At 40.3% G+C, this 14,123-nt stretch overlaps 1 protein-coding gene across 2 annotated transcripts in view; it reads left to right on the forward strand.

Annotated features, from left to right (window-relative positions):
- Positions 1-11,997, forward strand: part of CEP192 (centrosomal protein 192) — a 138,777-nt gene extending 126,780 nt beyond the window's left edge. The window contains exons 42-46 of one of the 2 annotated variants that reach the window (XM_030336254.2): positions 2,319-2,438; positions 2,889-3,010; positions 5,597-5,726; positions 6,183-6,241; positions 11,550-11,997. In XM_030336254.2, coding sequence (XP_030192114.1) covers positions 2,319-2,438; positions 2,889-3,010; positions 5,597-5,726; positions 6,183-6,241; positions 11,550-11,691 — 573 coding nt within the window. In that variant the 3' untranslated portion in view covers positions 11,692-11,997. The remainder of the gene's footprint in view (positions 1-2,318; positions 2,439-2,888; positions 3,011-5,596; positions 5,727-6,182; positions 6,242-11,549) is intronic. The other variant, XM_030336256.2, reaches the window with a different exon arrangement.
- Positions 11,998-14,123: the final 2,126 nt, after the last annotated feature.

A 14,123-nucleotide genomic window follows, 5' to 3' on the forward strand; every position in this document is an offset into this window, starting at 1 on the left:
GTGAGTTCAAGCCCTGCATCGGGCTCTGTGCTGATGGCTCAGAACCTGGAGCCTGCTTCCGATTCTGTGTCTGCCTCTCTCTCTGCCCCTTCCCTGCTCATGCTCTGTCTCTCTCTGTCTCAAAAATAAATAAAAACATTAAAAGAATTTTTCTTTAAAAAAAATGATGGGGCGCCTGGGTGGCGCAGTCGGTTAAGCGTCCGACTTCAGCCAGGTCACGATCTCACGGTCCGTGGGTTCGAGCCCCGCGTCGGGCTCTGGGCTGATGGCTCAGAGCCTGGAGCCTGTTTCCGATTCTGTGTCTCCCTCTCTCTCTGCCCCTCCCCCATTCATGCTCTGTCTCTCTCTGTCCCAAAAATAAATACAAAAAAAAAAAAAAGTTAAAAAAAAATGAGTACAAGAACTGAATAGACATTTCTCCAAAAACAGATATGAAAGTGGCCAGTAAATACATGAAAAAATATTTAGAATTACTGTTCATCAGGGAAATGCAAAAACAAAACCACAATGAGATATCACTTCATGCCCCAGGATGACTGATTTCAAAAACCAGACAGTAATAAGTGTTGGCAAAGATACAGAGAAATTAAGACCTTCGTACATTGCTGGTGGGAATGGAAAATGGTACAGCTGCAATGAAAAATAGTTTGACGGTTCCTCAGTAAAGTAAATGTAGACTTACCCTATGAGCCAGCAACTCCACTTCTGGACATATATCCCAAAACATTGAAAACCAGCATTCAAACAAAAATTTATACACAAATATTCACAGCACAAAAGGATAGAGGGTGGCTAGAGCCTGGGTGGCTCAGTCGGTTAAGCATCCAACTTCGACTCAAGTCATGAGTTCAAGCTGAGTTCTCACAGTCTATGAGTTCGAGCTCTGCGTCAGGCTCTGTGCTGACAGCTCAGAGCCTGGAGCCTGGTAAGGATTCTGTGTCTCCCTCTCTCTCTGCCCCTCCCTGCTCACACTCTGTCTCTCAAAAATAAACATTAAAAAAAAATTAAAAATGAAAAAAAGGATAGAAATAACCCAAATGTCCATCAGCTGATAGGTGGATAAACAAAATGTATGTCCATGCAATGAAATATTACTTGGCAATAAAAGGGAATGAAGCACTGATAATATGCTACCACGTGAACCTTGAAAAAACATGCTAAGTGAAACAGTCCAGACACAAAGGCCACATAGTATATGATTCAGTGCATGTGGAATGTGTAAAATAGGTAAAGCTGTAGAGACAGAAGGTAAATATATCCTTGCTGGACATGGGAGTGAGAGAGGGGAGTGGGAAATGACTGCTGACGGTATGGGGATTCTTTTTGGATTGTTGAAAATATTTTAAAATCAGATTGTGGTGGTGGGTGCCCAGTTCTGAAAATATACTAAAAACCCTGACCACACTTGAAGTGGGTGAACTGTATGGTATATGAATTCTGTCTCAATGAAGCTTTGAGAAAGGAAAAACAAGGATGCAGGACTAGATTGTCTCTTGGGAATTTCTCCTTTCACATAGTACCAGACATAGAAATGAAACCTCCATGAAGTCTTTGTTTTTTGCTTACCATACTGCCAGATCACATTTGTTAACTGAATTCCAGGTCTGGGTACTTAATTTATGTTAGGGGAGATCTTCTAACATCTCCTGCCTAAGTAAGGCACATCATTCTGGGACCATTTAAGGAAGTACTACCAAAAAGCACAACTATTGATGTGTATAATTAGTGATCCAAAGTAGGGTCACTTAAGAGTTTTAATGTTAAGTTCAGATCCAAAGATACTGATTAGTGATTAACATAACTAATAGTATTTTTAACACTAAATTCTTTGATAAAGGAAGCACTTAACACTGGTAAACTTTGTAAGATACTACTTTTAAATATTACAGCTTCCTCATCCTGAGCTTTTTATAGGTTGTACTCATACAGTTCATATGTATAACTTTGAAATGTGTGGTCAGGGTAACTGGTTCTGGGCATTAGGCCTTTACTGCATGGCCAGCAGAGGGTTCCATAAGCATTGTAATGAAAGACTGGATTGTGTTTCTGGGATGACCTTCCTCATTTAGGTCTTGTACATGACAGCTCTAGAATTTTTTGATAATGTAAATAACATTTACATTTTGAGGAATATGTTACATAGAAATCTAAAGAAAAATGTATTTTGGATGTGGTATATAGTAACAAGACCACCAAAAGTAGAATTGTTCAAATTCTTTTTCAGTTAGCAGCAAAACTAGCCAGTGCAAAACCGTATACCAATTACAGGTACATGAGATTTGGGTCTAAATTTCTTCCCTGGATGTGTTGTTTTGTAGGTCTCCATCATGTTTTTGCCCAGAGATAGAGGAGATTATGCTCAGTTTTGGGATGTTGAGTGTCACCCCCTTAAAGAGCCTCACATGAAACATACCTTGAGATTTCAACTCTCTGGACAAGTGAGTGTTACACTGAATTTAAGTAAATTATTGTGTGTATATATTAAAAACATTAAGTGAAACTGACATGGAAAACTGTCCTGAAAGTGCAGACTATTTTCCTGGTATTCTAATTTCATTAATTCTGTTGTCTGGCCCTGTAATCTTAATTTTCTCATTTGCCTTGATTGATTGGCATGTTTGAAGTCTGAGTTTGGGTCTATGAAATCTATGTTTGACTTGATTAAGAGCGTGTGTGTGTGTGTGTGTGTGTGTGTGTGTGTGTGTGTGTATGTAAAAGAAACTGAACAGTATAAGGTATAGTGTTTGCAATTTAGGGAATTTAAAAATCTTAAGTTTTCTTTGAAAAATTAAGAAGGAAATAGTAGAATTCAAATGGGTAAATTTCCAGATATTTTCCTAGTATTGACTTCTCATCCCCCACCCTGTGATTTTTTTTTTTTTATACAGAGTGTCAAAACAGAAAATGAGCCTGAAAATTCAGAAATTTCCACAAACTCTCTCATTAAACTAGATAATTTAGTTAAACCCCGGAGACCAGCTGTATCAGAGGCTTCTGCTCTCGTACCTGGGTATGTTGTTTTTGTCATTCTTATGACATATTTTCCAGTACTTTACTGAGATATAATTATATACAGTAAAACGCTCAGTGACCTTACCTATGAGTTTCCATGCATTGCTACCACTCCAGTCAAGACAGAGCATTTCTCTCACCCAGAAAGCTCTTACACATCCCTTTGCAGTCAGCCCTGCCCTCACCCCAATATTTGTTCTGTTCTCATCTTTTGGCATAGGTTGGTTTTGTTGAATTTCATACACATACACACCCCTTGAGTCTGGCTTCTTTCACCACACATAATTTTTGGGGATTCATTTGTGTTGTTAAGTATGTCTATAGTTTGTCCCTTTTCATTATTGAGTATTGCTTTATGTGAACATATCACAATTTATTCATTTTCCTGATGACACTTGGGTAGCTTCTCATTTGGAGCCATTATAAAGGAAGGTGCTATGAACACTATTGTGTGTATTTTTGTGGAGATATTGTTTTAATTTCTTTTGGGTAAAAATACCTGAAAAGTAGAATTGCTGAGTCACATGGTAAGCATGTGTTTAACTTTATTTATATTTTTTAATTTTTTAAATGTTTATTTTTTTATTTTTGAGAGAGAGAAAGAGTGTGAGCAGAGCAGGGGAGAGACAGGGGGAGAGAGAGAATACCAAGCAGGCTCTGTGCTGATAGCACAGAGCCTGACATGGGGCTCGAACATGTCTGAGCAGAAATCAGGAGCTGGCCACTTAACTGACTGAGCCACCCAGGCACGCTGTTTAAAAGTATGTGTTTAACTTTAAAACAAACTGCCAAATTGTTTTCCTGAAGTGGCCATACCATTTTATGTTCCCAAAAACATTGTACAAAAGCCGATTCTTAAAAACTTTTTAAAATGTGTATTTTATACCAGTAGCTTGCACAGCTGTGATGAAAATATTTAAGTATTTTACCTAATACACATGTTTTTTACAATCCTTAAGTAACTAATATTTAGATCTTTGTTCTGGAGGAAGATGCTTATAAGAAAAATATATGTTGAATACCTACTAAATTTGATATAAATGTGGTCATTTATTTTCTAATAGGAGTAAATAATGTGTTTTGTAAGAAATTAGGCTCCTTTAAAGAGTATGTGTTCTTCCCACACTCTTTTGATGCTGTTTACTCATCTGCTCATCTCGTAATTACTGAGCACACACCATGTGCCAGGTAGTGGAAGCAGAACTGCCCTCGTCCTTGCCTCCATGGACTTCACTTCCTGGAGGAGGAGGCAGCACATCAACAAATTATCTCACTAACAGGCTTGATTACAACTCGTGGAAAGGACTGGAAGGAAATAAATGGGAAACATGGGAAACATGACACAGGGAGCTTGATGTGTGATACCTGGGAAGAGCCTCCCTGAAATGGGACCTTTAAGTTGAGGAGGATGAGTGGAAATGATGGAGGTAAAGAGCATAGGAAAAGTTCCCAGCATTGTGAGGACTGGCTTGTGGGGATCGTTGGCCCTCGAGGAACCAAAGGCAGCACATAGGCCTAGAGCCCAGAGGGAGGGAGAGTATGTGAGGGGAGGCCAGAGGGTGGGTGGGCAGAGGCAGACCACACAGAGCCTTGCATGTCAGATGTTAATTTGGGGGTTTATTTGGGAAGCTGTTGGAAACCACTGAGTGACATGATCAGATTTCAGTATTTATAGAAAAATCCTCTGTCTGTGGTACAGGCTGATTAGGAGGAGGCCAGGGTAGATATGGTAAAACAAGTCTGAAGCTATTATTAAACAGACCAGGATTAAAGTAGTGTCAAGGAAAATGATGAGAAATGAACAGATCTGAGAGGTATAGAGGAAGAAAATTTGAAGGACTCAGTGGATGGGTTGAGTAAGGGGGCTTGAGAGAGAAAGGGGGTCAAAGTTGGCTCTCAGAAAAACAAGTGGAGGGTCAGGTTTGAGGAGAAAGATCCCGGGTTTAGTCTGTATTTATGGTGACATATCATTGTGTGGTGATAGGCATGTTGCCCAGAGGCTCAGATCTGGGAGTCATGGGGTCAGGTCGATGGATCACTGAGATGGGATTGCCTAGGGAGACTGCAGGAAGAACAGTTAGGGATGTTGAGGGCTAGGCCACACGGGACAACAGCATTGGCAGTGAGGGAGTGGGCATGAGCCTGCTCAGACTGAGTATGGCATCTAGGTCACTGCCATCAAATGCTGCCAAGAGGCCAGAGCTTGTGTTCCACTCTCAGGGTAGTCTGTCCTGAAAGATGGGGATCATCCCGTGGACTGCACTGGGAGTGGTCCAGCTGAAATGGACTAAGGTGAAAGGAACACCTGTGGATGCATTGAGTGTGAGCCGAGTGGGGAGCTAGAGCCCCAGCCCCCCTGAGGAGAAAGGGGTACTGTCCTGTCCCACTTTGTGGCTGATCCCACACCTTATCTGAGTGCTCTGGTGGGCATTTTCTCTTCACACAGACTAGTGAAGTTGCTGTTACAGAACTATTTTCTAACTGAGTTGTGAGAGAAAACACAAATCAACACTTTCAAGATTAATGTATATAGCCTAACTTACTGTGGAATTTAAATGGTTAACTTTTCAACATGTTTCCAAAGCAGGCAGCTTGACTTGACTCACCGTGGGGTTTATGCCCCAGAAGATGTATATCAGTTTCTGCCGACTAGGGTCGGGGAATCAAGGACGCTGAAAGTCAACTTGCGAAATAATTCTTTCATTACGCACTCTGTAAGTTGGAAATAGTACTGTGGGCTTTGGGAAAGTGGATATATTCAACTATTTTATAAATATTTTCCTAATAATTTAGAAGCTTGTTTTATAGATTATACCTAAGTTATAATAATGAGTTAATTTTTTAAATGACTCATACTGCATTTGGAAAGATACTCATGGGAAGAATTGAAAATATTTAGCATTTGTTTTCATATTTTCATTTTTAAAGTTTTCTCTCATTTTCTCTTTCTTCTGTACCATTATACCAACATATTTCTGGATAGCGTTTACTCTAGTCAGAACTAGGATAAATTCATAATTGAAATTCTTTTAAATTTGTTTTCATGTGCAATTACCTAATTTTGTGACTACACTTAAATTTACTAAATATCTTTAATTAAAGAAATGTTTTAAGTATGCTCAAATATCTAACTTGCATAATTTCATAAAGTGTTTCATATTAAATTCCAGCTGAAGTTTTTAAGTCCCAGAGAGCCTTTCTACGTCAAACATTCAAAATATTCTTTGAGGTGAGTTTATTATAAATCAAAATGTTCTCATCCTAGTGCAGGACTTTGTTTTCAGGACTAAAAAGAGCTGAGGAGCCTGCAGGGAAATCATTTCACGACTGCCCATAAGTGTGCTCTACTGTCTAGCAACCCAAACTTTGTGCAATGGTTTGGACTTAGCATATGATTCCTGTTATCTGGTATTTTGCCAGCCACATAAATACATAGAAGCTTAATCATCTTGTGATTAACTTTAGAATAATTCCTGCTTTAAATGTTATTTTCACTGTGCTAAGAATCAAGGAGTTAAATTCTCAATAATTGGGACAAAAACCTTCCCAGATTAACTGGGGAAACTTTTATTATGATATTTTCTAGTTGTCATTCTTCAAATACCCTATATTGTTCTTAAATCCGGGCCTCATTTTCTTGTAATCCTTGCTACTTTTCATTTTCATATGATATACATTTAGATTGATATCTCAAACCGGTTTAATAGTAGGGTTCTATTGGACTTAACACTGAAGAATAATTTTCTCTTCATCTTTGAATCTTTAAGCTACTTAATCATAAGGTATTTCATTTTAGCATTAGATGATTCCGAAAACATGTTGCATGAAAACTTGGACCACTGTGCCTAGGACTAGTCTAGGACTGCCTCTTCCTGAGGTACTAAGGCCAGCAGTGCCATACTCTGGAAAGTTGCACGTATCTCTAGATCCTGAAAAGATAAGACACTGTGCAAGGGAGGCCCTTCTCTCGTCTTCTCTTTCTTTTCCCTCCAAACCTGCTATTCCTGTACTTGAGGTTCTGGCACTCCCTTTGCCTCCCAGGGGACTGACTTAAGGGCACAAACTGCAAATTAAACAATGAATGTATCTAGAAAGTTATCATAGGCTTCATGTCTCTAAGCCTAGGTTTCCTGATTTGTGAAATGCAGTGCTCCTGGCAACCTGGGCTCCTTAGGAGGCTGACGTAAGCCATCTGTGGGTGTCAGCACCTGGCCCTATGGGAGATGCTCAGCAGGTGGTGACATCTTCAGCAGTACTGACAATGCCCTAATTTCAGCCAGCCTACTGGGGGTGGGGGGGCGGTCTGTGAAGACCAGCCCCACAGATTTTGATGGAACACCACAGATGCCTGCATGTCCATGCTTTTCCATTAACCCCTTCAACAGCCACATGGAGGAGAAAGACCTAACTTCATTTATTTGGTTTTTTTTTTTTAATGTTTATTTATTTTTGAGAGAGGGAGAGACAGACCAAACACAAGCAGGGGAGGGGCAGAGAGGGAGACACAGAATCTGAAGCAGGCTCCAGGCTCTGAGCTGTCGGCACAGAGCCCAATGCGGGGCTCAAGCCCACAGACTGTGAGATCATGACCTGAGCAGAAGTCAGACCCTTAACCGACTGAGCCACCCAGGCACCCCAGAAAGGCCTAACTTTAAAAAACAAAAAACAAAAAACACTAACTGAACATTTTCCAGCTTCTCTACTCTTGAGTCCTTGACTCCCAGCAACCTGTGGACCTCCAGTCAGTGAGCCTTTGCCCTACTGGTTTAAGACAGGTGGTGCTAGACTGTTACGGTAGATGGACGCTGCTAAATACATGAGTGAGAAGACCAAGTGAAGTACACCCCAGGTCACAGAAAAACTTCTCTCCTGACTCCTCCACAGGCTAAAATTTTACATAAAGTAAAGCAGAAAAGCTGGTTTCTTTATACTTAAGAATGACTTCTTTCAACTTTGCAGAAGCAAAAATTTGCTACAGTAGCTCACTTGAAAATTTTTACACAAAACTGAAATAATGGTGCTCCTTCTTGTAAGTGTTGAGTGCTTTTGTATTTATCCCAAATATTAGACACTTTGACTTTGAACAGGGGCTCGTGAAATACAAGTGCTGGGGGAGAGCAGTGATTAGCTTGCTTTGGCAGGTGGAACAGAATCTATTCTGAGAATCTGAAAAGCAGTTCCCAGCTTTCTTTTAGTGGCGTTTTTGTTCATTAGATGGTTCTTTGCTCTATGATACCATTAGCTCCACCCTTCCAGAGTAATAATGTGACTTTACTCATCTCTAGGGTACATGAGGTAATCAGTGCCTTACTACAAGTATGCACCTCCCCGGGGCAGTTGTGAGGCATGATGGGGCTGCTTTTACACATGAAAGTGCCCCGAGGCCTTTGGGATATGAACCGCAACATAAATAGGCCAGAAGCGCTTCACCCAGAGGTTCCGGGGGTTTTGTCTAGTGCAGAGGCGGGGAACATGGATGGGTGTTAGGGATATACACGCCTTTTTTTATTTTATTATTTAAAAAATTTTTTTTATGTTTATTTATTTTTGAGACGGGGGGAGACAGAGCGTGAGTGGGGGTGGTGGGCAGAGAGAGAGGGAGACACAGAATCCAAAGCAGGCTCCAGGCTCCAAGCTGTCAGCACAGAGCCCAATGCGGGGCTTGAACCCACGAACCATGAGATATGACCTGAGCTGAAGTCAGATGCTTAACCGACTGAGCCACCCAGGCGCCCCAGGGATATACCCCCTTAAAGCAATAGATTATAAATAAGGAAGGTAATAGGGAGAAGGAAACCCTGATTATCAGTTTTTTTGTAAAGGTCGTTTTGGGGGGTCTAGGTGACCATCTCTATCATATCTCCATAAAAAGAATTCATTCATGTTCCCACTTAGCCCTGAAAAGCATTCTTCCGTTAACCTATTGTTTTATTCTAGTTTAATCTCTGCTGTGACATTTTAGTGACATGTTTCCCCTCTCCTGTGCCCACGTCTGCATGCACCCAGTGTCCTGGCAGGCTCCTGCTGCTGACCTGCCAGACCCTGCTGTCTCATTCCAGAGGGCTTTCTCACAAAAGTCACAGCCAGGGACAGTGCTGTCATTGAGCTGTTGTTACTTCTCACCAGCACGCACAGGAACCAAGCAGTTTGTTACTTTGTGATGGTACCTTGGCTGTGCCAAGAGTATTCCTTTTAAATTAAAAGAAAGAAAAGAAAAATGATGGTTTATAGAATTTTCAGGTTCTGTAGATGGGGGCAGGCAGTGGAGGAGGCAGTTTGAATGCATGTTCACAGCTGCTGTGTCCCTCTCTTAAAGCATCTTTGCTCTTTGTGTGCCTGTGCCGTAACAGTAGCCCTTGCCTGGTACCTGGTAAGAGATTTTGAGCTAGACCTGTCCCCTGGGTTCAGCATACTTTACTGTTACCTTTAAGTTTAAAGTTGTGTGTGTGTGTGTGTGTGTGTGTGTGTGTGTGTGTGTGTAGAGAGATTAAAAGCAGTTTTTAATAATAGTACAAGGTACTATGGTAAATATATCCATGTTACTTGAAGTGTTCTAGAACTATGTTAAATTTTATAGTTCTTTCTAAATCGCATTCAAGTTTATTCAGAGTATCTGTAAGTCTAAAACAGATGATATATGTTTATCATAATACATTTTTAAAACACTTTCTCAGTTGAATATAGAACAGTTCTGTGTTCTATATTAAAATTTGTTAATGATGGGATCTGTCAGATTTATTTCAGGATATTTTATTACTTTTAGCAATTCATAAGTTATAAAGCCTCTTAAGTTGGCAAATTGTACTACATTATTCTGGGTACTGAAATGCTAACATGAAAGAGAAAATGGTAGTTTGTCAGTGCCGGGCACTAGGTACTGTGTTTTTAAATTTGGACATGGGAAATTAGGGTATAATGCATTAGGGGAAAATAACCCAGACTTAAAAATTTGGTGTGTGTGTGTGTGTGTGTGTATACGTATGCATGTATTTTTAAAATTCTGCATTATCAGTTATATCCAGGAAAAGGGCTTTGAAATACTAAAACTGGGGGCGCCTGGGTGGCGCAGTCGGTTAAGCGTCCGACTTCAGCCAGGTCACGATCTAGCGGTCCGTGAGTTCGAGCCCCGCGTCGGGCTCTGGGCTGATGGCTCAGAGCCTGGAGCATGTTTCCGATTCTGTGTCTCCCTCTCTCTCTCTGCCCCTCCCCCGTTCATGCTCTGTCTCTCTCTGTCCCAAAAAATAAATAAACGTTGAAAAAAAAAATTTAAAAAAAAAGAAATACTAAAACTGTTTTCTAAATTTTTAGCCCACTGCAGTTATATACCCAGAAGCTAACACTGTACACAGGAAGTGTGTTGGAAACAAAAGCATATATCAGTTCCAATTGCTGAACTTTAAGACATGTAGTTTGGAAATGAGACTCAGGGATGAACTACCTTCCCTCTGAGGGAAGTCTGAAAGCTATTAATTTTCACTCAAAACAAGACTAAAAGTCAGTGACATCACATAGGCTTTGATGAACTTTATGTAGTTTCATTCACCATGAGGATAAAGGTGTATTTTAAACTCTTGGGACCTGGTTTTGTGAACAGAAACCTCCCAACATAATACTTTTAAACACAGGGTACTCATTACCTGCCTCTATACAGCTGACCCTTGAACAGAGCAAGGATTAGGGGTGTCAACTCCCATGTGGTAGAAAATCTGTGTATAACTTTTGACTCCCCCCAAAACTAAATTTACAATAGCCCACTGTTGACCAGAAGCCTTACCAATAACATAGTCAATTAACATAACTTTTGTATACTAAATGTATTATGTACTATATTCTTACAATAAAGTAAGCTAGAGAAAAGAAAGTGTTATCAAGAAAATGATAGTACATCAAGCTCTGGCCTCTTGGCAGCATTTGATGGCAGTGACCTAGATGCCATACTCAGTCTGAGCAGGCTCATACCCACTCCCTCACTGCCAATGCTGCTGTCGCGTGTGTACATCAGTTCAAACCCGTGTTGTTCAATGGTCAAACGTAATCTAAAAATAAATTTTCAGGACAGTTTTTTAATAAAAGTTCACACGAATGCTGGTGGAGCAGAACCTGCACAGCTCTGTTAATGACCAGCACAAGTGGCGTGGGTTCATACTCTCCCCAGTTGAGCGTGCTGCTGAAGGAGGGTCGGGGGTCCCCTGTTCCTCTGCCCTTTCTTGGACAGATGGCTACCTGCCTGCGGACAGAACACTTTCACATGCAATAGAACAGACCTCTTGTTTCCCTTTTCCTATTTTTTTGGATGGCCAGGAATATATATGCAATACTATTTGAATCAGGTTTTAGATTTTCCCTTTCTCTGTGCCAGTTTCTTGTTAAATAATATCATTAAAGAAATGAGAACCAAATTTAAACCAAACATAACTCCGCTGAGTTCTTCCATCAAAATCCGACCGCACCCTGCCATGCACGGAGCTGGTTACAGTGGTGGGTGATGCACGTGCTGCTGTAGCACCAGGCCGATGACCTTTCCTTTCTCTTTCCAGAGCCCAGCATTATATCAACATGCCTGTGCAGTTCAGACCAAAGTCGGCAGGCAGATTTGAAGCTTTGCTGGTTATTCAAACAGATGAAGGCAAGAGTGTTGCTATTCGACTCATGGGTGAAGCTCTTGAAAAAATTAACTAGATACATTTTATGCAAAGTAAACTACATAAGTTATATTTTGGTAACTTCATTTTATTTTTACACTGCAATATTCTTTTGTATATATTTTGTAAGATTGTTTTGATAACTAGATTTTTGTTTGTTTTGAGAAGCTAATACTGAATGAAGACCTGACTAAAATATCATGTATGTAGCCCACAGTATTGTACTTAACTTTTTTATAGGGGACAAGAGAGTTCTATTTTTGCATTGATTATGATACTCTGAATAAATATGGTATATATTTTAATGTGGTATAACCAGAAATAAACTTCCATTTCCATTGAACCTGTCTTTTTTATATCATGTAATACAGAAATCAGAATATTGCTTTATTCTAATTATTTTCAAGCTACTGGGTCTGTTTTGTGATCCCCCCCACTCCATTACACAGTTTCCTTTCCTCTAAGAAATTCCTTCTTTGGTCCTTCTTTCTGTTAGCTAATTGCCCAGATTAGAACAGAAGTGTACTTTTAAAGAAATTATTTTTTCTCCAGAGTAGCAGAATTCATATTCTGTGCAAATACATTGGAGAGGTTGATGTATTTTAAGATAGCATTTATTGTAATTAAAGCCAGATGGGACAGCTGCTCCAGAACACTGCATAGAAGGTATGTTCCACAAGCAGGTGCCTGTGGGAAGGCAGTGAGTTGCTGAGGGGGCAGAACAGTCCTCCCCTTATGTCATCTTGAGCTGTGAGGTAGAAAAGGTGACACAGATACCTGGTTTTACCCAGGAGGAACATGATTATTAATTGCCTCTCAACCATTACTGTTAAGTCCCCGAGCCCTAGCTAATAGCCTTGGTCTTTGGAGCAACAAAATTCCAGATTGTGAGCAATTGTGTAATGGGTTAGGGTGATCACAGTTGGATATTACTGATGGAGTAGAAAGACCGTGGAATGTGCAAGAAGCTGCCTAGATGGCTTAAATCTACAGCAGTTTGGAAGCAGCGATGGTGAGCTGGAGATAGGAAAACATTTCTTCTTTTCTCTTCTACCTTATTTCTCTGGCTTAGACATTTATAAAAACATTTTTCACAAGTTAAACAGTTGTTGCTGTTACTGATACTGTCCTACTCCAGTTTTAGAGTTCATACATCAAATGTCGGTGACTTCATGCTTGAACATGTATTATTTGACAACATTCAGCCTCAAAAATTTTGAAATGGTGGTACTGCTTTTTAAAAATATTTGCCCTGGTCTTTCAGTTCCTAAGAATTGTTACATTTCTGTGTAACCATCACTTTGCCTTTTACATTCTACTCAGGAGGTTTTAAAAAAAAAAAAAAAAAAAAAAGGTTTAGGCAAACAAAAACTTTAAAAGTGACTCTCCTTCCGCAGACCATATGCTTTTATGGGTATGCATTTCTTCCTGTCCCTTCCGTGTGTTGGAAACCTGATGCTTGGAATTTGGGAAACAGTTGGATGTGAACCAGTGGTTGACTGCAGCCAGTCATCACTGTAAAGCAACTCCAGTCACTGGCTCCCTTCACTGTGATCTGCAGTGTGGAAGAGCATCTAATGGGCAAAGTTACCAACCCCTGATTAGGTTTCCATCTAGAAGCTGGTTCCCCTTCTTTCCCATCCCTTCCCAGATTGATATCTTGAGTCTTAAACTCTCCTGTAAGCTTCAGGCTTAGCTGGACATTTCCACCTGGTTATCAAATAGGCATCTCAAACTTGGATTCACTCCCTGCCTTACATATGTTTCTCTCTAGCTTTCCTCATCTCCATAAATTTCCCCACTTTTCATCCAGTTATTTAGCTAAAACCCTAGGTTTGGGTGTTTTACCCTCATCCCCATCTACTCTACCAAACTTTTCTCACAGAAGTCCTTCAGTCTGTGTCCAGAGGTGGCCACTGTGGCCCGGGCCACCATCCTTTCAAGGACCGCTGTCCTTGTCCCCTCCCCACACTGCTGCTGGTGCTCTTGCCTCAGGAAGCCCTTCTACACCAGCAGGCAGAGTTACAGTTTGTAAAAAGGTAGACCAGAGCCAAGGCTCCTCTGCTTATACCGTAAAACCTTGGTTTGTGAGCATAATGTGTTTCAGAAACATACTTGTATTCCAAAGTACTTGTATATCAAAGAGAATTTCCCCATAAGAAAGAATGGAAACTCAGATGATTCATTCCACAACCCAAAAATATTCATATAAAAGTGATTACAATACTGTAATATGATACAAACTAAGAAAATACAAAATGTAAAGAAAAATAAATTAACCTGCATTTACCTTTTTGAAAACCTTTGTGGCTGGTGTGAGGGAGACAAGAGAGGAGGTTCACTATCACTAACGGAATCACTGCTATCTATTGGCTCATTGGAATCTTTTTCTTTTCGTGCAACTTTAATAACCTATCCAATGACACTTGCTTTTGTCTCCTTTTGAGGATTTCACAGAAACGTGACATT

This window comes from Lynx canadensis, chromosome D3 (genome assembly GCF_007474595.2).
Source record: "Lynx canadensis isolate LIC74 chromosome D3, mLynCan4.pri.v2, whole genome shotgun sequence".
Classification (NCBI taxonomy): Eukaryota; Metazoa; Chordata; class Mammalia; order Carnivora; family Felidae; genus Lynx; species Lynx canadensis.